The sequence below is a fragment of the Leopardus geoffroyi genome, chromosome B1 (assembly GCF_018350155.1).
Source record: "Leopardus geoffroyi isolate Oge1 chromosome B1, O.geoffroyi_Oge1_pat1.0, whole genome shotgun sequence".
Classification (NCBI taxonomy): Eukaryota; Metazoa; Chordata; class Mammalia; order Carnivora; family Felidae; genus Leopardus; species Leopardus geoffroyi.
This window is the reverse complement of record NC_059327.1, coordinates 50,152,624-50,177,635: the sequence shown is the minus strand read 5'-3', so window position 1 is coordinate 50,177,635 and position 25,012 is coordinate 50,152,624. Positions and strand designations below refer to the sequence as shown.

The window sequence follows — 25,012 nt, the reverse complement described above, 5'->3', positions numbered from 1 at the left end:
TAAACAATATAGAGTCTAAAAAAACTGTAGAGCAGATCAACGAAACCAAGAGTTGGTTTTTTGAAAAAATAAACAAAATTGACAAACCTCTAGCCAGGCTTCTCAAAAAGAAAAGGGAGATGACCCAAATAGATAAAATCATGAATGAAAATGGAATGATTACAACCAATCCCTCAGAGATACAAACAATTACCAGGGATTACTATGAAAAATTATATGCCAACAAATTGGACAACCTGGAAGAAATGGACAAATTCCTGAACACCCACACTCTTCCAAAACTCAATCAGGAGGAAATAGAAAGCTTGAACAGACCCATAACCAGCGAAGAAATTGAATCGGTTATCAAAAATCTCCCAACAAATAAGAGTCCAGGACCAGATGGCTTCCCAGGGGAGTTCTACCAGACGTTTAAAGCAGAGATAATACCTATCCTTCTCAAGCTATTCCAGACTCATTCTATGAAGCCAGTATTACTTTGATTCCTAAACCAGACAGAGACCCAGTAAAAAAAGAGAACTACAGGCCAATATCCCTGATGAATATGGATGCAAAAATTCTCAATAAGATACTAGCAAACCGAATTCAACAGCATATAAAAAGAATTATTCACCATGATCAAGTGGGATTCATTCCTGGGATGCAGGGCTGGTTCAACATTCGCAAATCAATCAACGTGATACATCACATTAACAAAAAAAAAGAGAAGAACCATATGATCCTGTCAATCGATGCAGAAAAGGCCTTTGACAAAATCCAGCACCCTTTCTTAATAAAAACCCTTGAGAAAGTCGGGATAGAAGGAACATACTTAAACACCATAAAAGCCATTTATGAAAAGCCCACAGCTAACATCATCCTCAACGGGGAAAAACTGAGAGCTTTTTCCCTGAGATCAGGAACACGACAGGGATGCCCACTCTCACCGCTGTTGTCTAATATAGTGCTGGAAGTTCTAGCATCAGCAATCAGACAACAAAAGGAAATCAAAGGCATCAAAATTGGCAAAGATGAAGTCAAGCTTTCGCTTTTTGCAGATGACATGATATTATACATGGAAAATCCGATAGACTCCACCAAAAGTCTGCTAGAATTGATACATGAATTCAGCAAAGTCGCAGGATACAAAATCAATGTACAGAAATCAGTTGCATTCTTATACACTAACAATGAAGCAACAGAAAGACAAATAAAGAAACTGATCCCATTCACAATTGCACCAAGAAGCATAAAATACCTAGGAATAAATCTAACCAAAGATGTAAAGGATCTGTATGCTGAAAACTATAGAAAGCTTATGAAGGAAATTGAAGAAGATTTAAAGAAATGGAAAGACATTCCCTGCTCATGGATTGGAAAAATAAATATTGTCAAAATGTCAATACTACCCAAAGCTATCTACACATTCAATGCAATCCCAATCAAAATTGCACCACCATTCTTCTCGAAACTAGAACAAGCAATCCTAAAATTCATATGGAACCACAAAAGGCCCCAAATAGCCAAAGGAATTTTGAAGAAGAAGACCAAAGCAGGAGGCATCACAATCCCAGACTTTAGCCTCTACTACAAAGCTGTCATCATCAAGACAGCATGGTATTGGCACAAAAACAGACACATAGACCAATGGAATAGAATAGAAACCCCAGAACTAGACCCACAAACGTATGGCCAACTCATCTTTGACAAAGCAGGAAAGAACATCCAATGGAAAAAAGACAGTCTCTTTAACAAATGGTGCTGGGAGAACTGGGCAGCAACATGCAGAAGGTTGAAACTAGACCACTTTCTCACACCATTCACAAAAATAAACTCAAAATGGATTAAGGACCTGAATGTGAGACAGGAAACCATCAAAACCTTAGAGGGGAAAGCAGGAAAAGACCTCTCTGACCTCAGCCGCAGCAATCTCTTACTCGACACATCCCCAAAGGCAAGGGAATTAAAAGCAAAAGTGAATTACTGGGACCTTATGAAGATAAAAAGCTTCTGCACAGCAAAGGAAACAACCAACAAAACTAAAAGGCAACCAACAGAATGGGAAAAGATATTTGCAAATGACATATCGGACAAAGGGCTAGTATCCAAAATCTATAAAGAGCTCACCAAACTCCACACCCGAAAAACAAACAACCCAGTGAAGAAATGGGCAGAAAACATGAATAGACACTTCTCTAAAGAAGACATCCGGATGGCCAACAGGCACATGAAAAGATGTTCAGCGTCGCTCCTTATCAGGGAAATACAAATCAAAACCACACTCAGGTATCACCACACGCCAGTCAGAGTGGCCAAAATGAACAAATCAGGAGACTATAGATGCTGGAGAGGATGTGGAGAAACGGGAACCCTCTTGCACTGTTGGTGGGAATGCAAATTGGTGCAGCCGCTCTGGAAAGCAGTGTGGAGGTTCCTCAGAAAACTAAAAATAGACCTACCCTATGACCCAGCAATAGCACTGCTAGGAATTTATCCAAGGGATACAGGAGTACTGATGCATAGGGGCACTTGTACCCCAATGTTCATAGCAGCACTCTCAACAATAGCCAAATTATGGAAAGAGCCTAAATGTCCATCAATTGATGAATGGATAAAGAAATTGTGGTTTATATACACAATGGAATACTACGTGGCAATGAGAAAAAATGAAATATGGCCTTTTGTAGCAACGTGGATGGAACTGGAGAGTGTGATGCTAAGTGAAATAAGCCATACAGAGAAAGACAGATACCATATGGTTTCACTCTTATGTGGATCCTGAGAAACTTAACAGGAACCCATGGGGGAGGGGGAGGAAAAAAGGAAAAAAAAAAAGAAAAAAAAAAAAAAAAAAGAGGTTAGAGTGGGAGAGAGCCAAAGCATAAGAGACTGTTAAAAACTGAGAACAAACTGGGGGTTGATGGGGGGTGGGAGGGAGGGGAGGGTGGGTGGTGGGTATTGAGGAGGGCACCTTTTGAGATGAGCACTGGGTGTTGTATGGAAACCAATTTGACAATAAATTTCATATATAAAAAAAAAAAAAAAAGAATAAATTCGAGATAAATTTCTATATGCACACACATACACATTATAGTGTTTTACTTAATTATTTTGATTTTATGTTTATATCTGTTTTACACCAAAAACTTTGATTCCTAGGAACATTAATTATGATTGTCTTATTTATATCTGTATCTACACAAATAAAAATAGCAACTGGGTAACAATATTAATATTCTCAAATTAGTAAAAAGAAGGTAAGATTTTTTTGTAGTTCTTCTTATCCTAAGCTGTATCCCACCAAGAAGCATAGTCAAAATACTGTGTTATAAAGTTATTTGATATAGGTTATGAATGTTTAAGTCAGTGAGGTTTGTTTCATTATATTTTAGGGGTCACCTTCCCCCCCCATTTCAACTTAATTTTGTTTTATAAATACATAAAATATTTACATGGTTACAATGTCAAAACAGGGTATATTTAGAGAAGTTGAGCTTCTATTCTTGTTCCTTCCGTTTTTTCTTTCTCTTCTTCTATTGGTAGCCGTTTTATTTTATGGTGTATTCCTTCATTTTAAAACAAATTATAAGCAAATATATAAATACATAAATGATAGCCAACTATATACAACAGACAAAAAAATGTTTTTTTTAAACATTATATTCTGGAGATCACTGTATATAGAAAAGTATTCATTCCAGTAGTTACAAAAATGTAAAAAAGCCTTACGAAATATTTAATAGTGATAGTACAGAAGGACACAGTATGATTTTCATTCTCTAGGAAGGAAAATTCATTCCTTTTGTTGTGGCATAGCACTCTATTATTTGAGCCTGCACATCCAATGTGTGGGTGCACTATAATTTAATTACCCAAGTCCACCACCCATAGACACACTGGTTGTATTCAATATTTTGACATTATTGCAAACAGGGATGCTGTATTTATATTTTTGTCAGTTTACCTCTGGGATAATTTTCTAGAAATGAGAATGCTGAGTCATAGGGCAAATCTGTGAATAACTGTCCCTAATAATGTCAAATTCCTGTCCACAGAAGTTGTTCCATTTTGCATTCCCCACAGGCAGTATGTGAGAGTGCCCATTTCCCTACAGCTCAATCAATATGAAAATGTTATGGAACTTTTGGATTTTTGCCAGTGTGATAGGATAAGAATAGTATCTCAGTGTAATTTTAATATGAATTTCTCTTAGTATGAGTTAAATTGAACATCTTTTTATATGTTCAAGAGCCATTTGCATTTGCTTTTCTGCTGATATCTTTAGTTTTCTACAGAGCTGTTGGTCTCTCTCTTATTAAAGCTGTTTATACATCAGGGATAATAGTATGTGGCCAATATTTTTTCCAATTTTTCTTTTGTTTTTATTTTTTCTCCCCAAAGTTTTTTTCTTTTTCAAAAAAGTTTACTTATTTATTTTGAGAGAGAGAGATAGCAGAAGTCGGGGAAGGGCAGAGAGAGAGGGGGAGAAAGAATCCCAAGCAGGCTCCCCACTGCTAGTGCAGAGCCCGATGCAGAGCTTGAGCCCATGAAACCATGAGATTGTGACCTGGGCTGAAACCAAGAGTTGGACACTTAATCGGCTGAGCCACCTGGGAGCCCCCTCAAAGTTTATCTTTTACTTTATGTAATCAAATTTATCAATCCTTTCTCATATTTTGGATTTTGAGTCCTAGTTAGGAAAAACTTCACCATTTCCAGGATACCCATACTTTCTTCCATTATTTATATGGACTACCTTTTTTGATTCATCTGAAATTTGTCTTGTGTACGGTATGAAGAATGGAGTGACTTTGACTTCTAATATATTTGAGTAACCCTAGTACTTTGCTGGATTTACAGTCTGTGCATAAATATTTATCCACCTATTCAGTGTAGGAAAAAACATCACACATTGCTCTGAGGCTAGGGAATTTTATATTCCATGTTAGAAAATAAAAAGTTCCACTTTCACAAAATGAAATCATTCCATGATCTTCTGTACTAATGCTATTAAATACTTTGAAAGGCTTTTTGCGTTTCTACAACTACTGGAATAAACCACATACTTTCTTACTGGTTGTGCCAAGTAAGATAAAATTAAACCTAAGATAACCAATTCCTGGATACACTTATTAAAATTAAGGTTAAAAAATGAAAATTAAGATTAAATGGGAGTCTTACATGGGGTAAGTGTTCAATGTCTTTTTAACTGAAATTTAATTAGTGTGATTCCATGGGTAGATTTTGTTGCTTTGGGAAAAAATAAAAAGAATCGCAAAGCTTATGAGGTTCAATTCTGAAAATGCATTAGGAATATCGCCTATCATTATTAATATTATCAATTTTATTATTTTTCCCATCCCTAATATTATCAATTTTAAAATTAATCTCTTCTCATACAAACATTATGTGATAAATGTATATTGGTATCTTTATGAGTAAATTAAATGGCTGAATCAGTAGCAAAATTAGAACTTACACCAACTAGAAACTAATACCAAAGCCTACTTTGTTACCAAGAGGAAAAGGTATAGTACCACAAATAATTTTTAAGTTTGGTATTATTTAAATTTATGTGTGTTATGTGTAAGTTCTGGGGAAATTTTTAATAGAATAAAAATTTTTAGATGAAAAAAATAAAGCAGATTATAAACGTCAGGTCTCTGGGATGAAAATGTCTCACTCTTCTATTTTAACTGCTCAAGCATATAAGGATTTGTTATTCAATGAATGGCCTCTATGCTAATCTACAATAGACAGAGTGAGAAAAGTTATAGATGATAACATCAATGAATAATCTATAGTCTCATTTTGGCTACTGGATCCAACATCCTCATTAAGCAAATCTTTTAATTTCAACCTAACCACAAGAACAAAAAACATGGCCTCAACTTCGGCATTTTAAATCTCCTTCTACTTCAGGTAGTGATGTCTAATGAGCTGGGAGATAATCAGGAAATAGGCAGGAAGAGAGATGACAGAAGTCCAGATGATATATTAAAAACCTTCATTTTATAGATAAAAAAGTTACTGCTTAGAGTTTGTGAGCTGCACAAAGTTGCACAGTTGGTTAACGGCAAAGCCAAATCCGGGTTTCAGGTCTTTGACTCGCAGTCAAATGCTCTTTCCAGTTTGCTGTTCGACTGATCAGATTAGACAATTGGGGAAAAAAGGTGAAGCTGGCTCAATGTCAATATGTATTCTATGTCAACATTGTATTCTATGTAAACATATTCTATGTTTAACTTAGAAGTTAAACCCAGTTTTAAATGTTCAATTCCATTCTTTTCCATTACTGAAATTATTGAGAAATCTCAATATGAAAATTCAATTGTTTTTACCTTTGCCTAATATATTCTTTTTTTTCTATATTTATTCTTGGGAAGTAAATAGTTTTTAAGTGGAAAATTATTACCTTATTGAATATAAAACTCTCCATCAAAACAGAATTCCATAAACATTACTTTTAGGTAGGAGACTAAAAGGGCAATTCTACTACAGGATCTACCCTAAATATACTGAACATTTAATAATCATATTTAATTAATCTATACCATTTTGGATAGAAAAACAGAAGCTAAGATCAAATTCCAATCTAAAACATACTGAGTATACTGACTATGGATAAGGTACTGGTGCTAGAGTCAGAAGATAAATTAACAAATCAAAGTAAAAAACAGTATTTTTAACCTTTGGGACTGAGCTCATTTTGGCCATACTCCTGATTGAAGGAAGTAAAATCTCAGTGGCCTTCTATATAATTATTCAATATTTCTGATGAAAATAAGACTTCAAAGAGCATTTCCAAAATAAAATATAAAGATCTAAACTCAGAAAAAGTCTTCTAAAGTTTCTTAAGTTACTGAGAACACTATTTAGTTGTATTCATACATGTTAACTCCAGTTTTATGAATTATAAATGGTAAGATCTTATTTCAATAATGTAACGTTTATAATACCCCAAAATATATTTTGAGATAGAACCTACATCCCAAATTACTCGTCTGAAATGGAAACTGTTCAAATCTATCTGAAGTTTCTCTCTTTCCTAAGTTTGGGACATTGCTCATGGGAAAGGAGACACATACCTTTCCATGACAGCGAGGCACTCCTTTCTCCAGGTAAATCGACTCCCTCGTCGTAGTCGGAAGGTGCCAGATGTGGCAGAGACTGGGGGAGGTGTTTGTCTCCATTCTGGGTCCTCTATTGGAATGGGGGCTGGTCTCATACTTAGTGTAGCCCCTGAAACAAACAAGACTTTTTAGCAAAATACCTTGCAATTTATTAAAACCAATGACAAATATAATCATGAAATCAACAATAAATTTTTGTCCTTCTATTGAAACTTGTGAGCCAAATACATTTGCTATTTACATTAAAAAGAAAAAATCCCCAGGGTCTCTCACAGTGCCCCATGCCAGTGCAAACTGTTGCCTTGAAACATTGCCTGGCTTCTGTGCCACAGGCTACCGGCACTGAAGCATGGAGAAATAAAAAAAAATTTGCTCAAACAAAAATCCAAAGGGAAAAAAACTCTCCTTAAAAAATTCATCATTGGGGCGCCTGGGTGGCGCAGTCGGTTAAGTGTCCGACTTCAGCCAGGTCACGATCTCGCGGTCCGTGAGTTCGAGCCCCGCATCAGGCTCTGGGCTGATGGCTCAGAGCCTGGAGCCTGTTTCCGATTCTGTGTCTCCCTCTCTCTCTGACCCTCCCCCGTTCATGCTCTATCTCTCTCTGTCCCAAAAATAAATAAACGTTGAAAAAAAAAATTAAAAAAAAAAAATTCATCATTTATTATTTTAAAATGTCAAATTTTTTTGGTCGCTTGTCATTTATGTCATTTTTTGAAACAAAGCCCAAAATCTCTCTCTTTAGGGGAATAGGGAAGTGTTGGTCTTTGAACTAGTGAGAACTTAATTTTCCTTAAAACAAATGTTTATTTATTTATTTAAAGTTTATTTATTTATTTTGAGAGAAAGACTGTGAGTGTGAGTTGGGGAGGGGCAGAGAGGGAGGGAGAGAGAAGACAATCACAAGCAGGCTCTACACTAACAGTGCAGAGCCCAATGTGGGGCTCAAACCCACGATCCTAGAGATCATTACCTGAGCTGGTATCAAGAGTTGGACGCTCAACCAACTGAGCCACCCAGGCACCCGTTTTAATCTTTTTGAACAATATACAATACATTTCAAAACTTTTCATTACCACTCAAAGGACTTTTGTTATTGAGAAAATGGAGGCCTTAAAGAATGTATGCAGGTAGAGGATGAATTTAAAATAATCCTAATTATTGTAAACTCTTAAAGAAAAAAAGTTAAATATAGCACAAAGGCAGTAAGGTAGTTTTTGACATGATGTTAGTCTATTAGGTAACCAAATTAGATCTCCAAAGGTCTACCACCTCTTAAAGCTATACTGTTTTCTGTTACCTCTTGAATGTAATAAAACCAATGGGGAAAAATGTAACTGGGATATTTTATTAATTTAGACTAGCCTTTTCTCAAATAATGAACTTCTGATAATGTGTGTATTCACCATTCGCCAACCTCCCCCCCCACCCCGCTTCTTTTGGCTTGCTATAGACTTAGCTTGCTATAGAAGCTATGAATAAAACAAAACAAAACAAAAGAGCAATACTGTCTCTGAACTCTGTAGACTTATTTCAAAGAATTTAAATATAACTTGGTATGCATTCACAGAGCTCAGTCCCTGGATCTCCCATTGTTCCTTCATTCTTTATACTGTTAAATTCATCTTCCCAAAGCATAATTATGATCACAGCATTCCAGTGACCAAAAGCCTTCAAAAAGTTCCCTCTGCCTATGGAATAAAATACAAACTCTTAATCTAGCCCTAGAAAGGTTATAAATTATTAGAATTATGTGGAATAATGGCACATATTAATAAATATATATTTATTTCTTCATAAAAATATTTTTATTTTATTTATTTACTTATTTTTTTTTTGAGAGAGAAAGAGACACCATGCATGTGCACATACGCTGGGGAGGGGCAGAGGGAGACAGGGGGAGAGAGAGAGAGAGACAGAGAGACAGAGAGAGAGAGAGAGAGAGAGAATATCTTAAGCAGGCTCCATGTTCAGCACTGAGCCGGATGCAGGGATTGATCCCATAACCTGACCTGAGCTGAAATCAAGAGTTGGACGCACAACTAAGTAACCCAGGTGCACCCATACTTTGTATATTGTACCTTGTAATTAATACCTTGGGAAGTGTTTCTACTTCACTACATATAGATCTCTATGTAGATTCACCTTAATAGCTATATATTTATATGCATTCTCTTATACAGAGGCTCAATATTTTAACCAATCTTGATTTTCCTCTCCAAACCTGCTGTCTTACAGTCCTTCCCATCTGAGTAAATAGCATCCCTATTCTTCAAATTACTCAGTGCAAAATTCTCAGATTCATCTTTGACTTCTCTATTTCTCTGACATACCACATAACCAGTCCATAGCAAACCCTGTCAATTTTATCTTCAAAGTATATCCAGGCTCAGATCAATTTGTATTACCTCCACTAGCTTTAGAACAAGCCAGCATCATCTCTCCAAAGCCTAACTTCCTGGGATAGTTCCAAAGATGGCCTTTCACAGTAAGTCACACCTCTTGGTAATCATGCTCTTGAATGTAAGTTTGTCCTGTGACATGTTTTGACAACAGAAACCGGAAACAGCTCAAGGCTAGGTAATAAGAAGCCTTGCGGCTTCTTACTAGATCTCCCGCAATGCTGGTTCTGGGAAAAGCCAGTTGCCATATAAGAAGTATGACTAACCTGACCCTATGATACTGTAAGGAAGCCCAAGTTAGCTACATGGAGTGAAAGATGCCTGGTCAGGGGTGCTTGGGTGGCTCATTTGGTTAAGTGTCCGACTTCAGCTCAGGTCATTATCTCACGGCTCATGAGTTCTAGCCCCACATTGGGCTCTGTGCTGACAGCTCAGAGCCTGGAGCCTGCTTCCGATTCTTTGTCTCCCTGTCTCTCTGCCCGCCCCCCACCAAAACTGGCTCTCTCTCTCTCTCTCAAGAATACACATGAGAAAAAAAAAAAATAAAACAAACAAAAAAGACGCCTGGCCAGCTCCCAGGTGCCATAATTGAGGAAAAAAAGCCATTCTGGACATTCTAGCTACATCAGATACCATGTAGAGAACAGTATAACCCAGCAGACAGAGAGGAATAAGACCTTAGGCATATAGTACCAATATAGCCATGTGGCAGTCAGCCTCCAAGATGGTTCCAAAGGATCCCTGCCTCCTGGTATTCACCCTGTTGTGTAGTTCCTTCTCATATTATACCAGGATTAGTCTGTGTGACCAATAACATGTGGTAGAAGTGCTTCTGATATCAGGTTATAGAATATATATACCATGGTGTCTGTCTTGGGTACTCTATCTCTTAGATGAATGACTTGCTTGGGGGAAAAATGGTTGCCAGGTTGTAAGGACACTTGGGGAGCCAGAGGCGATGCCCATGTGGCGAGGACTTGGAAATCCCTGGGCAATGAGGAAGGAACTGGGGCCTGCCAACCCTCACAAGAGTGGCCTTAGAGGTAGACTGTCCAGTCAGTTGACGGCTCAACTACAACGTCATGAGAACTCTGAGCAGAAGAACCACCTTAGCTAAGCCACTCCTGGATTTCTGACCCAGAGAAATTGTGAGATAATAAATGTTTGCTGTTTTTGGCTGCTAAGTTGTAGGGTAATCTGTTGCACAATAATACAAAATAAATGTAAGACACTGCAACCATCTCCAGTTGTTTATTTCCCCATATTCCCCAACGTACTGAGGATTATGAGTATTACTAACTATTCACATTTACAAATTTGGCAGGCAAAAAAAATTTCCTTTAATACTGAGATTTTACTATTAATGAGTATATTTTCTTGTTTACCAAAATTCACATAACTTTTCTTGTGAATTTATGTCTTTTGCTTTTTCTTTTGAGTTATTCACCTTACTGGTGTGTTAAAACAACACCAATTGCTAGTTACACAGATTACAACTTTTTTTCCAGTTTGTTATTCACCGTTTATCTTTATTTATGGCGTGCTTTCTGATCTTAAATTTAATGAAGTCAAATTTGTCAACCTCTTCTTTTATGGCCAATATGTTTTGTTATCATTCAGAATATTTTTACAGACTTATTGTTTGAACCCTCAATAGATATGATTTCCTATTGTGTGTGAAGTAAATATTTACCTTCTTCCTCAAATGGACAAATGTATCATCACACAATGCTTTAGATTCATGGCTTAAATGTAGGCAGACTATGGCTTGCTGCCATAGTTTAAATAAAGTTTTACTGGAACACAGCCATACTCATTCATTTACATGTTAAATTTATATCAAAGTTTTACATTTACATTACATTTGCATCAAAGTTAACAAAGTTTAGGCAAAGGAAAAAATATGGGGTTGGAGTGTTTCAAAGTCTTTGCATTTTCTAAATGCAAGCAGGGATTACAGAATAACAAGGGCTCTAGAATCTACCTAAGTTACATTATATAAATTTTGTTCAACAGCCATGATAGAAGGTTCAAAACAGAGCCAAGCAGCTATCAAGGCTGATCAAGATGAGGTAAAAACAGACTGGCTAAGGCAGTAGTAGGTCCTTTCATCCAAAGCCTGGCTTCTGGTAAAGGATAAAGTTTCAGTAGATGAAGGATGAGGAATAGGTCAATAAATTATAATTAGCAGTCCACATTAAAACTACGGCATGCTTTCTTAGTTGAGTGATAAATGGGTATAAATAAAACAAAGAATACAAAGATGAGGTTGAAGAAAAGAAACTAACTGATAATAATGGCTCTTTCTTGGTATTGGGGCTTATTGGTCATGTAATTATGCTTCTTTATAATATTCTGTATTGTCCAGTTTTTCTATAAAAAGGAAACTTAGGTGAAATAAAATTGGTCACAAAGGAAAAAGAAAGGGAGAGAGAATGAAGGAGGGAAAAAAAGAAGAGATGAAATTAAGTAGTGACCTGGTTACTTTAAAATAAATCAAGGCAATTTATAATTTATGCACAAGGTGGAAACTCTGGAAACTCTATAATTTCAAACTTGTAAATATACTGAATTTGAAACATAGTATTATCACATTACTTTTGATTTTTTTTTCTTGTTCCTTTTTCTTTTTCAATATAGCAGTATTTAAAAATAGCACAAGCAGCATTCTGGAAATACTCCAATAAACACAGATTTATTCTAGAAACCTTAGTTAATCTTGCTTTAGTCAACATGGATGGAGAGCAATGAATAATCCAAGAATGGGTTCAAAATTCTGGACTCTGACAGAAAAATACAAAGATACTAAGAATGCAGGAACAATGTATGTAAGACTCTAAACCCCTCTGAATATAGGAGTTCTAGATTAGCTAAAGAACCCACTTTTTTTCCCTACGGGAAATGTGTACCTATTTTCTTTATAGAAACATTTTTTTCTATCTTGTATCTGGGCTCTCATTAAGAACAAAATTTTGCACATTTATCTAGCAAATCTAAACCCAAGAGGAAAAGGAAAAAAACCTTTTCCTAATTTGCTAAGATCATTAGATTTTGATAAATGTTTTCTTTGTATATATGATAATTTTCTTGCTTATCAGGTTTACTTTTGGGCGAGCTTTTGCCAATCAACTAACAAAAGTATGACTACAACATACTATCCCATTCAGAGAAACTAGCTTCTTCAAAAGCAATTTCTCATTGTCCCCCATGTCACACACGTTGATTTCCCCGACGCTCTTGACACTGCAGTAGTGAAGAGAGAAGGCATTACTTCTGCTCTCCAAATTTATTTTACTTCATGTGCTCCCTGCATGAGCCTCCTGGCAAATTTTATTTGTTTAATTTAGAAATAGGCAGAGCAGTACCACGAGCCAAGAGGAACTCAGTAAACCCTGTCTGCTATAGCAATGTTTAAATTAGGCAAGGGAAAAGACTGCTGAGCTTAATTTGATTAAATAAAGGGGGGTTTGATGTCAACCACGGTGAATTTAGTACACACTTCTTTAAAGAAATAGGTATTTTCTTGTAAATGTTTTCATAAGAAACAAGATAAAATGTATTTGATCAGTTTCCATCAGTCCATTTTATTCATACTCCTTGGCAGGCTTTGGGATATGCTGGGAAATTTTAATGATGCGTCTGTTATCAGAGAACTACACTATATCTATATCAACTGGATTATCAGTAAAAACAACCTAAATATCTACTCTATTCTTTTTCTTGCTGAGTCTACTTAAAAAGAGACTAAAAAACAAACAAACAAACAAACAAAATCCTGTATCCAAATGGATCCAGAATGAAAAGGTTGAAAAAAAAAGAACTTCAGTCAAGGTAATATAGAGAGAAATGATCTGAGCCCAAGAATAGAGGGACAGAATGTACAAACATTTTTTAAATTTATTTTCTAAATACTTATATTTAGAAAAAAAGCACTTTTCATCTTAATGATTTTTCTTAATTTTGCATTTCCCCCCAGAATATATGCAATGGGATGGTACCATTTCCATTTATTCTGATGAGCAAGTAAAAAATTATGATATAAAAGAACTTATCAATAAACAGGTCTGGACTATGTGAACCTAGGTTCTGTAGTTTTTATATCTTGAAAGCTGTTAACAAGGCAGGTTAATTTCTTTTTTTTGCCTCTCTCTCTCCTTCCCTCCCTTCCTTCTTTCCCTTTCTTCCTCCTTCTCTCTTTTCCATGAAACTTTGTATGTACTTTTTGAATATATAGTACAAGTACAAAATTGATAAAGATACAAAAGGTTATACAGTTAATAGTATTCCTGCTACCTTGTACTCCCAGTCTTTCAGAGCCTCCACAGAACTTTTCTTAGGTCCGAATACAGCCTGCTAGAGATGTTCTATGTTTACATAAGCATATACATGTGTGTATGTATTCCCTCTATATAAATGGCAGTATACTCTAATGTTTTCACCTTACTTTATTCACTTAAGAATTGATATTTCTACATATAAGTTTAACTCATATAAAGCCCTCTTTAAAAACTAGCTATTTAGTCTCCATACTATTCCATTTTATAGATATACTATAATTCATTTAACTGGTTCTTGATTAAGAGGCATTTAGGTAGATTCCAATCACCCCTGCAATGACCTGCAAAGAAAATTCTCATGTACTACAAGCAACTAATGACTGGACAGTGCATAAGCTATTTTCAGGTATTAACATAATTTTAGTTCATCTTATCTAAACAGAATAGTAGTTTCAAAGGTCCATGAAGAAAAAACAATACTAATTCTTCAGCTACAATCAAAGGTTATTTTAAAGTCAACAAAGATGCATTTATACCTAGAAAGAATTCTATACCATATTAGCTCTTATATTGAAGGTGAAAATGCAATGAAAAACTTCTAAAAATTAACTTTCAATCACTAACATCCAATTACTGTTAATGCTATGAAAACTACCAGTTGACAATTATAAACTTATCCTCTCTTCAGCTAACTTTAAATTTTGTCCTACAGAAAACCAGACTAGAAAGAACTTGGAACCTATATGGATTTGGTTTTCAAATAAAAATAGGAAGTCCTTTAAAAAGGGGACAATCAGCAATACAACTTCATTGAAAACCAAATGTACATAATTAGAGGAATTTAGTGTTTTATTATTTACTTTTAAGTAAACTGTACATCCAACATGGGGCTCAAACTTACAACCCCAAGATCAAGAGTCACATGCTCTATCAAATGAGTCAGCCAGGTGCCCCTAGGGGAACTTATTTTTAAAAGGAGGTACTAGCTCCTTAAAGAAACCAATTCCTTATCAACAGCTGGATGAATGCTATTAGTGTTTTCCCATTTTCCTGTTTTAATGCCCTAGTTCCACCTTCCTCCAATTTCCTGATAATGGTTTAGTGGAACTCTGATCCCAAGACAAACTGAAATAAAAAAATAAGATAAAAAACAAAACATTTTTTCTTTTTGTTTTTAGTGATTATTTATTTTTGAGAGAGAGAGAGAGAGAGAGAGAGAGAGAGAGAGAGAAACAAAGCATGAGCAAGGGAGGGGTAGAGACAGAGAGGGAGCCACAGAATCCAAAGCAGGCTCCAGGCTCTGAGCTGTCAGTACAGAGCCCAAAGTGGGGCTTGAACCCACGACCTGAGCTGAAGTCAGATGCTTAACTGACTGAGCCACCCAGGTGTCCCTCTTTTTTTTTAAGTTAAGAAAATTTACTTTTACAAACCCTTGTGTAGAGGGCTTTCAATAGAACGCAGCTAGGGAGCTGCTTTGCTATGTAGGAAACCTGGACCCAGAAGCAGGTCACCTATGAATGGTTTAGCACCAGGTTCCCCACCAAAGTGCACTGCGTGAGGGGTGAGGGGTGGTCCCCTCTCCAGCCGACCCATTTCCTGACCTAGGGGCTCTCTGTACCCCACCGGTCCTGACCCCAGGCTGTATTGCTCCATCTGGGCGGGATTCTGACATAGACACATTTAATCATAATCCCACAGATGGCAGCTTTGTCCCATTGGCTCCTCAGCCAAGCACTCAACAATTTTTAATAAAACAGCTTCAGAAGAACACTATATCACCCCAGTGCTAAAAACTGGACTCCAATAGTAGTATTCCACAGTCAGCAGTGCTATCAGATCAGCTACAACAACAAGGCTGCGGTGGCCTGAGAGCTGTACCTTAGTCCCCTTCCTCTTTCTGGTGAATTTATTTTCCTGGCATCCTAGTCTCCTCCTGGAATTAGAGCTCAGCCTTGAAATCCCAGTGTGAGATAGGAATGTAGCCTCACCAACTGTGATGATATGTCAAGGCACTGTTCTAAGTGCCAATGCAAGAGACAAAAATCCCTTTTCTTATGGAGGATGAATGCCTGACACAGTTGACTGGTATTTGTCCTTCAAATTCTTCACTGTTCTGCCCTATACATTTTGGAATATCTTGACAATCTCTCTGGTGTTCCCTCCTGGCAGACAATTGCTGAGATGTGCCAGGTTTATGAACCCCCTAGGTATAGCTCCTTATTTACCTACCTGAACCTTTGTTATCAGCCTAAACTGCTCTATTAAGCAGACCAAGTGCCAAGTTTTTGTCATTCACCATCTGATTTGCTTTGTTGTATGTGAGTCATGGATGAAGTGATGTCTTTGGGAAGACTGCTTAGAGTTGAGTTTTAAGTGTTGCTTCAAGTATGATTTTATCTTAAGACTGTCTAATAGGGTAGCCACTAGCCACATGTGGCTATTGAGCACCTAAAAGTGGCTGGTTGAAAATGGTGTGTGCTTCAAGTGTAAAATACACTTGAATTTCAAAGAATCAGTATAAAGAGAAAGAAAAAGAGAAAGAAGTCTCAATAATTTTGAAAAGTATCGAATTAAACTTGAAGTGTCAATATATCTTTGCTAAATAAAATAGATTATTAAAATTAATTTTAGCTATTTCTTACTTTTTAAAATGTGGCTACTAGATAATTTTAAATTACATGTCATTTGCATTGTATTTCTATTGAATTGTGCCCCTTTAGAACATTTAGCTAATGGCAGCAACAATAGAGTCATTAGTTTGAGAGATCTGCTTGCCTATCTACCTATCATAAGAATACCTAAAAATGAAAGTTCTTTGCAGAAAAACTGCCAGCTAATAAATGTTGAAGGAATACTAAATAAATAAGTTCAACACCATTTTGCAATCCCCAACAGAATAACTCATTAAGTAAGCATCATCAATGGATGCTAAAACCATTAACAAAAGTTTGCTGTTCATCCAGTGACAAAATGACACCCTACAGATTATTTACAAATTGCAAAGACAAGATCCAGTGGTTCTTACTTTAACAAATGATCGAACTTAGCATACGAACAGTGCTACAACCTGACATTACATAAACCTTGATACATGAGGTAAACGTTACTCACAAAGCATTTTGCCCCAATGTTTGTGAACATTTTCAAGCATACAGAAACAAAGAAGAAATTTTATGATGAAAATCTATACTCATATCATATAACATTGTACTCATTTACTTCATCACATTATCTACCTCCTTATCCACTTTATTTTGATGCATTTCAAAGTATATTGTAGACATTACTACATGCCCTCTCTAAATAATCTATGAAGTATTCTTGCCAAAAATGTTTAATTTGAATCTAATCAAGCCTCTAATCCTAACTTGTAGTTTACAGGAAATACAGGCACTAGAGAGGAATAATTTAATTGACCCTAAGAGGAAAGAGAAAAATGCAGAATATGGGACATTCTGTAAGGTTAGAGAGTTTAAAAAGTTTATGTTATGAAAAAAAAAAAAGTTTGAGTGACCAGACTTAAGAGTCTAAAGAGATATGACAAATTCCAATTTGTCAACCTAAATCAGATACTATTTGACTAAAAAAAAAGACATTCTTGCAACTAGAGAAATAGGAATATAAACTAGATGTTTGTATCTATTATATAACCATAGGGGCTGTGGTTATTCAGGCGATTATTCTTTTATTCAGGAGAGGAATGCTGAAGAGAAAGACAGGTGTATACATGCATATACATAAATAGATTTTTAAATTTATTCATTTATTTTACAGGGATAAAGCAAATACAGCAAAATGTTAACAATTATTGTATCTAAAAAGAGGGTAAACAGGTGTTCACTGTGTTGGTCTTTCAACTTTTCTGTACATCTGAAACATTTCAAAATAGAAACTGGGGGAGGGTAGATAAAAAAAATCCATTGCAGAGATGTTGATATGGTCTGTCTATTTTGTCCTGCCTGGGCCTTTCAGATCAGGAATGTGATCTTTAAAAAAACAAAAACAAAAAACTTACCACTCACATACACATAAATATGTTTTGCAACAGTATTTCTACCTCAGAGTCAATACTATTATTAGCTAAGTCTTCAATATGCAATATTCCAACTGATGATTTAACCTATAATAAGCAATGGCTTTAATGCTGTGCTATTACAGAATACAGCTCAATCACAAGGCTAACCTTGAGATCAGGCTCGCTGCCACCAGTCTGTGTAGTGTGTAGATTGATACAGGCTGTCATACAACATCAGACTCTATATACCACTTGTTAAGGGTATCCTACAACAGATCTTGCCTACTCCTGGCAACTTCAGACATAAAGGTTCTCGCGATCTTTTTTCCTTCAGATTTCATTCTACTTTCCAACCTATTGCTGCTGCCAAAGTCATCAGGGCAGTTTCAATCTAAAGTCCAAAGGCATGCTCATCATCCAGGTAATTAGAAATAGAAGATCATTAGCAGAGATCACTGGATACAGTATAGAATAAACTAAATAAAAGTATGAAATTAACATTATTAACTAAAGTAACACTTAGAAAAAATAGATATGGAATCTTATGTGTGAACCTATAGTTGAAAAAAGAAATCAGCCACTGCTGTTTTCAAACTATGGTTAGAAAAAGCATATAACCTGGAAACAAAGAGGTGCCTTGGAGGAAGGAGTGAAAAGGACTAGTATTAGACACTAAACTAAAAACTGATATAATCAGAGCTTAGGTTTTATAGTTTAGAAGGAAAAAGGAACAACAGGAAAGTATGAAACTACCTTAGTGAAGACAAGTCAGCATACAAATTTAAAAAAGTGATTAATTATAGTCTTGTTTCAGATGCAATAAAATAAGGAAATGATATTTACCAGGGTTTGTCTTCTCAAGTTGATACCATCGGTAAAATGCTCTTTTCTTCTGTTCGCTCAGGTCTGATCCCTGCTGCAACAGCCAATGAGAGATCCGGCTCTGACTGATCCCTGTGTAGAAAGAGAAACAGCTGTTGCGGGTACTGAAATTACAGGGAAGCTGAGGGCTATGTCGGTCCTAAATTAGTGGGTGCTTTATTCTCTGTGTTACTCTATAAGGAAGCAACTCGAGCAAACTCTCTCCTGATAAGACTTCTTTGTAAAGGCTGACTGCCCGCCCTGGCTAGACTATACTCAGCAATGATCTACTAGAGGTGAAAGCATTTTATTAACTGAGACTTGAAAGTGGTCTCTAAAATTAATCTATAAGCTAGGTTCATGTGAGATAAATGAAGAGATTCCTAATTAATAGTTATATGTCAGAAGTCTATTAGATTTGTGCTCCTTCTATCACCACCTATACCCCAATCCTGGTTGAGAATATTAGAACTTTTACCTGATACTGAGAAGAAAAAAAAAAAAAAAATGAAGCCAGCAAGTTTTGCTATTCATTATAAATACTGATGAAAAAGATTTAGGGACTGAGAAAGGAGAGGTCATGAAAACCTTTTCAATAAGGTTTCTGGCTTATTTGTTAATTTACGTAGGTGTTTTCAGACGTGTTACTATTAGTACAGGTAATGAAGAATTGAAAGAATTTTAGAATTAAGCTGCAGGATGACCTCTTAAAAAATCTCAAGAGGTAAAGACATTCTTCTAAGACACAGACTTATAACAGTAAAAAAACTGAATAGAATATAAAGCAGTAGTTTTCAACTACCTCTAAAAAGTTCGTGACAGCAATTAACTAGAAATGTGAAAAACCTCCACATCTGAAAGTAAAAACACATGTCTAAAACTTACTAGTATGAGAATCATGCTTCTTCTGGTCATTGTAGCTATTCCAAAATGAATAATTCAATATACAACTGGCAAAAGCAAAGAATAATAGGAAAGATAAAACTCTCTTATACACTCATAAGGCATCTTCCAAAAGACCCTTCAGTTCTCACAGAGGGTTAACAGTATCTAAATTCTCCCAAGGAATTACTTATGGTAACTGGATAGTACCGAATGCCACCTGTGCCAACACCTGTTTAAAACCATAATGCACAATAGGAAGGGTGCTATCATGGAAGTAATCACACCTCCTAACATGAGAAGAAGCTGGAGGTCTGGTGATCACATTTAACTCATTAAAAGCAAGCCCCTGGAGTTTCATACTTTAAAGACCAATGTTAATAGAATATTTCAGGAAACCAGGGAAAGGAGATTTGTTAAAAGAAAGGTTGGGGTTCGAAGAAAATTTCTCTGATTGGAAATACCCTTCACTTTCAAGGGTGAAAGTCAAATAGGTTCTAAAACCTAAGTGATTACATTATCAAGTAATTCACAGTTTTCCAGTGGACTGAAGATGTATGTGATGCAGGTGTTGGCAGCTAGCACTGTATGCTTGTTCTAAGAGAATGCAAATTATTCTGGATAATTAAATTGGCTGTGTTTAGCAATGCTTTCATCAAAAGTCTAGTTTCAGATATTATACTACCTTTTACACTACTTTTAAACAAGAGTGAAAAAAACAACCATTTCCCACTATGAAATCAAAATTGGTTTTCAGGTCATAAAACGAAAATATTTAATATGGATTCTTCATATTGGCACCATACTACTCGAAACCAGAGGTAATTTGAGAAAAATCTGTTGAGAAAATAAAAAAAAGAATATACAGAGATTCTGAAACTTTCAGTATTAAATCTGCACACAGATCACAGAGCCAGTAGATATTGGAACTGTCCAGGTTCTGGTGGTGCTGTAGTGGAGGAAGAGGGAAAAAGCCCATCAAAAGAGATTAAATTATGATCTAGTCACATAATAAAATATTGGGCATACTTTTTTTTTTTAATGTTTATTTATTTTTGAGAGAGAAAAAAAGAGAGAGACAGAGCATGAGTCAGGAAGGGGCAGAGAGAGCCAGAGACACAGAATCCAAAGCAGTCTCCAGGCTCCGAGCTGTGAGCACAGAGCCCGACATGGGGCTCAAACTCATGAACTGCAAGATCATGACCTGAGCTGAAGTTAGTGCTTAACTGACTGAGTCACCCAGGCGCCCCTGGCAGACTTTTAAAAATATTCAAAAACAGCCATCAAAAACAAATAATAACAAACCAAACAAACAAAAGGCATCAATACCAAATGGCTGGCAACAATGTACAATATATGGAACTCTCATACTGCTGATGGAAGGGTAAGAAGTCAGGGCCACTTTGGAAAACAACTGGGCAGTATCTACTAAAGGTGAATAAATGCATACCGCATGACCTAGTAATTTCTTTCCTTGATATACAGCAATTTGTACATACTCAATAGAAGTGTGTGCAAAAGGCATGTACATCTTGTACATGTACAGACCCACAGGAGCATTTATTCATAATGATCCCCAATCTGAAACAACTCAAATGCCTATCAACAGGAGAATACATAAAAATAATGATTTGTACATTCAACTAGAGACTACCATACCAAATAGCAAAAGGATAAACAAACCACTGCTATATGCAACCATATGAATAAATCTCACAAAAATAATATAGGCCAAAAAAAGTTAGATGCACATAAAAAAGTCACACACAACTATATGACTCAATGCATATACAGCTAAAAAACAGACACAATTCATCTATATGGGTGGCAATCAGAATAGCGGTTACCTACAGTTAGGAGAGGCAGTATAAAGAAGGGTTATGTAGTGATTGGCATCATTACTGATCTTGATCTGGGTGACAGTTATATGTGTATATTCACTTTATAGAAATCATTAAGCTGGACACTTTTTACTGAATATTTCAATTAAAAAAAAGTTTGCCCCAAACATTTTCAAAATTGTAGGCAATGTTTAAAAGAATACATTGATATGTATCAATATGGAAAGATGCCCATGAATAAATGAAAAAGTACATAGTTTTATGAATATATTTTTACAGAATCTACATTGTTTTGTGAAGTAACAAAACCTTATATATAGAAAGATACACAATAGGAATTCAGAGTGGCATATTTTTCATACATTGTATACCTCTACATTATTTTCTTAATCTTTCTACAAATATGTATTAGTTTATTTTATATTTAGCCTTTCCTTATAAACACTACATACTTTGTTGGTTGCTTTAAAAACACTGTAATGATGCTAAACAACAGAGATGTGCAAAAAGAAGTTAATTTCAGCCTTCCCTCACCAATTCCACTGAGGTAAGTAATGTTAACTGTTAATTTATGTTGTTCCACAATTTTCTCCATATGTAATTATTAATTTATAAAACAAAAGAAGATAATAAAGAATAACCTCCTGTCTAGTCTTTTATGTGTGCAGATAATAAACAAAGAACTTCTTCCCTGTAAATTTAATTCGTTTTCATATACTAAATACAGAAAACAAAGTAATAAAGCAAGTAGTTTTTTCCAGAAGAGGTACTACAAAAGCGGAGTATGTACAATAACACATTTCACAGTCATTTTTCTTGGTTAGCAGCTTGCTGATAGGTGAGGTTCCTTTAACATGCATCCTTCTGTGGCTGGTCCATGCCTTTGGTCCATGGTTCAGTTGAGTTGGTCCATGCTTCAACTGAGGTAGGTGTCAGAAAGCCCTGCTGCTTTTGTCTGCTTTGGTACTCCTTCTTGGGAGAAAAACTCCCTAACTCCCCTCCCACTGCTGAAAAAAATAAAAAGTCATTCTCCACATGTTTTAGCTCCTCATAACCCCTTCTCCACCTTTCATAGGGCAGAAGAAAAGAAAAATTTACATATAACTTTCATACACTCAGAGACTACAACTAACCCCCATTAATTTCTTTCCAATAAGAAAGTGATGGATCACAAAGGACAAAAAAATGCCAGTCTCATGCACATTCTTTTCTGAGCTTCAGCTTTGTCATGCTCCTTCCAGTTCCTCAAATGCCACGCTCCCTTCCACTAGAGGGCTCTCTACCACAACCCAATCTGGTCAAAATCCCTAATGCTACAATTTAAATGTTCTCTCTTCCTTCCGCTTCCTGTGGAAAGCCACAACTACTGACCACTCCCATCATCTTCATCTTTGAAATGCCAGATACAACTGCCCAGTGCAAGTTTTCAGTCAGCTTCAGGGACTGCTTTGCTAGCTCCTTAAATGCTAGTGTCCCAAGGGTTCCATCTCTAAGAATCTTCTCTTACTCTACACACTCTTCCTTTGGTCATCTCAACTGTCAATAATCGTGACATTAAAATTCTAAGTGTCGATGACTTCCAGAGCACCAGACTGTTATTTCAACCATCTGCTAGATAGTTTCATGAAATTTTGCCACAGGTATTCAATATCATTAATTTAATTCATTATCCTCCTCCTTTAAATCTGCTCTTCTTCTGTGTCCCCCACCCTCCCATCTCAATTTTACCTACCATTCTATTCTTTCCTCCAAATCTCACATGCTTACTATATCCAATCACTTCTTAAAATTCTCTTTATGTTCTCTCTAATTCTCATGTCTGCAGTTTGGAATCTCACCCCCTTTTGCCTGGAGAATTGAAATAACTTTGATACAAGAACAAGCCATCTAAGATCCACAAATTACAAAATCCTCATGATCAGATCTTTTTTATTACAAGATCATTGCACAATTGAAAAAGTAAAATGTGATTCTTCAAGTAATTTTCTACCTGAGAACTGCAGTCATCTCTATAATTTACCTTCCACAGTGTAACCAGAGTTGTATCTCAAAAGTTTTAAGTTAAAACACATTCTCCATAGGGGCGCCTGGGTGGCTGAGTCAGTTAAGCATCCGACTTCAGCTCAGGTCATGATCTCACAGTTGTGAGTTCGAGCCCCACGTCGGGCTCTGTGCTGACAGCTCAGAGCCTGGAACCTGCTTCAGATTCTGTGTCGCCCCCTCTCTCTGCCCCTTCCCTGCTCATGCTCTGTGTCTCTCTGTCTCTCAATAGTAAATAAACGTTAACAAAAATAAAATAAAAAACGCATTCTCCATAAAAATAATTCATTAACATGCAGAAAAAAGTCCATCCTCCATCTCAACTTTTCTCTTATTCCCTATCCTAGAAATATCCTTGTTTATTTGGCATGAAACCTTCCAGACTCTTTCCTATGCACTTATGTCTTTTAAGACATAAACATGTATCTGTATACATATATAGTTTAAAAAAAAAAACAAACACACATTTGTAGTTATTCTATACATAATAAGTAATGTTTCGCATATAATGCCTTGGAATTTTCTCATGTAGTACATAATGAATTTTCATCATTCTAATGGCTATGTAATATTCTACACCACAATCCACCTACATATCTACCTGTTATTGAACATTTCAGTTGTTGCTAATGGTTTAATTATACATGATATATACATGACATACATGACATACATGACATACATGATATATATATATATATATATATATATATATATATATATAGGCACACACACACATATACACACACACACACGATACAGGATAATTATGGTTTAATTACACATGATGATGAAATAAGCACTCTATGCATATCTCTGTGCATATGAATGGATATTTTAGGAGAGAGTCACAAGAATGGAAGTTTTGATTCATACATAGTATATGAACATTTAAGTTTGTGACAATACCGAAGAGGATTGTACCACATTTTATACTCTAACCAAGTGATGAGAATGTCTCCTTACATTCTCACGATTATTGAATACTATAAAACTTATTTTTGAAAGTCTTTCATTTTGGAATACATGCTCATTATAAAAAAAATTATAAGCAATTCAAAAGGAAAAAAAAATAAGAGGAAAACTAATTAAAAAAACAAAACAAAACACAGGAGCACCTGGGTGGCTCAGTCAGTTAAGTGTCCAACTTGTCCAACTCTTGATTTTGGCTCAGGTAATAATCTCATGGTTCGTGAGATCAAGCCCCATGTTGGGCTCTGTGCAGACAGTGCAGAGCCTATTTGGGATTCTTTCTTTCCCTCTCTCTCTCTCTCTCTGCCCCTCCCCTGCTCATGCAGTGCACTCTCTCTCTCAAAATAAATAAATAAATAAATAATAAAAAACATACACATCTAAAACAAAACCAAAAACCCCCAAAACCCCCCACCCCCACACACATCCAAATTCTCACCACTAAAATATTACTCATAACAAGATCATCCCAAGCATATGTAGACATAGGATAGGCAGAATTACTAAAATGACATACTACAGACAGAATTTAAAAAAATAAAAACATAAAATTCAGTCTGATTTAGATGTAAGAAAAAAATTTTAATAAACTAGAGTGTAAATAAAGATCAAT

General features: G+C 35.8%; 1 protein-coding gene across 11 annotated transcripts in view; it reads right to left on the bottom strand.

Annotated features, from left to right (window-relative positions):
- HMBOX1 (homeobox containing 1) overlaps window positions 1–25,012 on the bottom strand; it is a 206,234-nt gene that overhangs the window by 51,296 nt on the left and 129,926 nt on the right. For all 11 annotated transcript variants that reach the window (XM_045461786.1, XM_045461713.1, XM_045461761.1 and 8 more), the window contains 2 exons: window positions 18,647–18,757; window positions 7,068–7,221 (listed from right to left, as the gene is read on the bottom strand). In XM_045461786.1, the coding sequence (XP_045317742.1) occupies window positions 7,068–7,221; window positions 18,647–18,757 (265 nt within the window). The remainder of the gene's footprint in view (window positions 1–7,067; window positions 7,222–18,646; window positions 18,758–25,012) is intronic.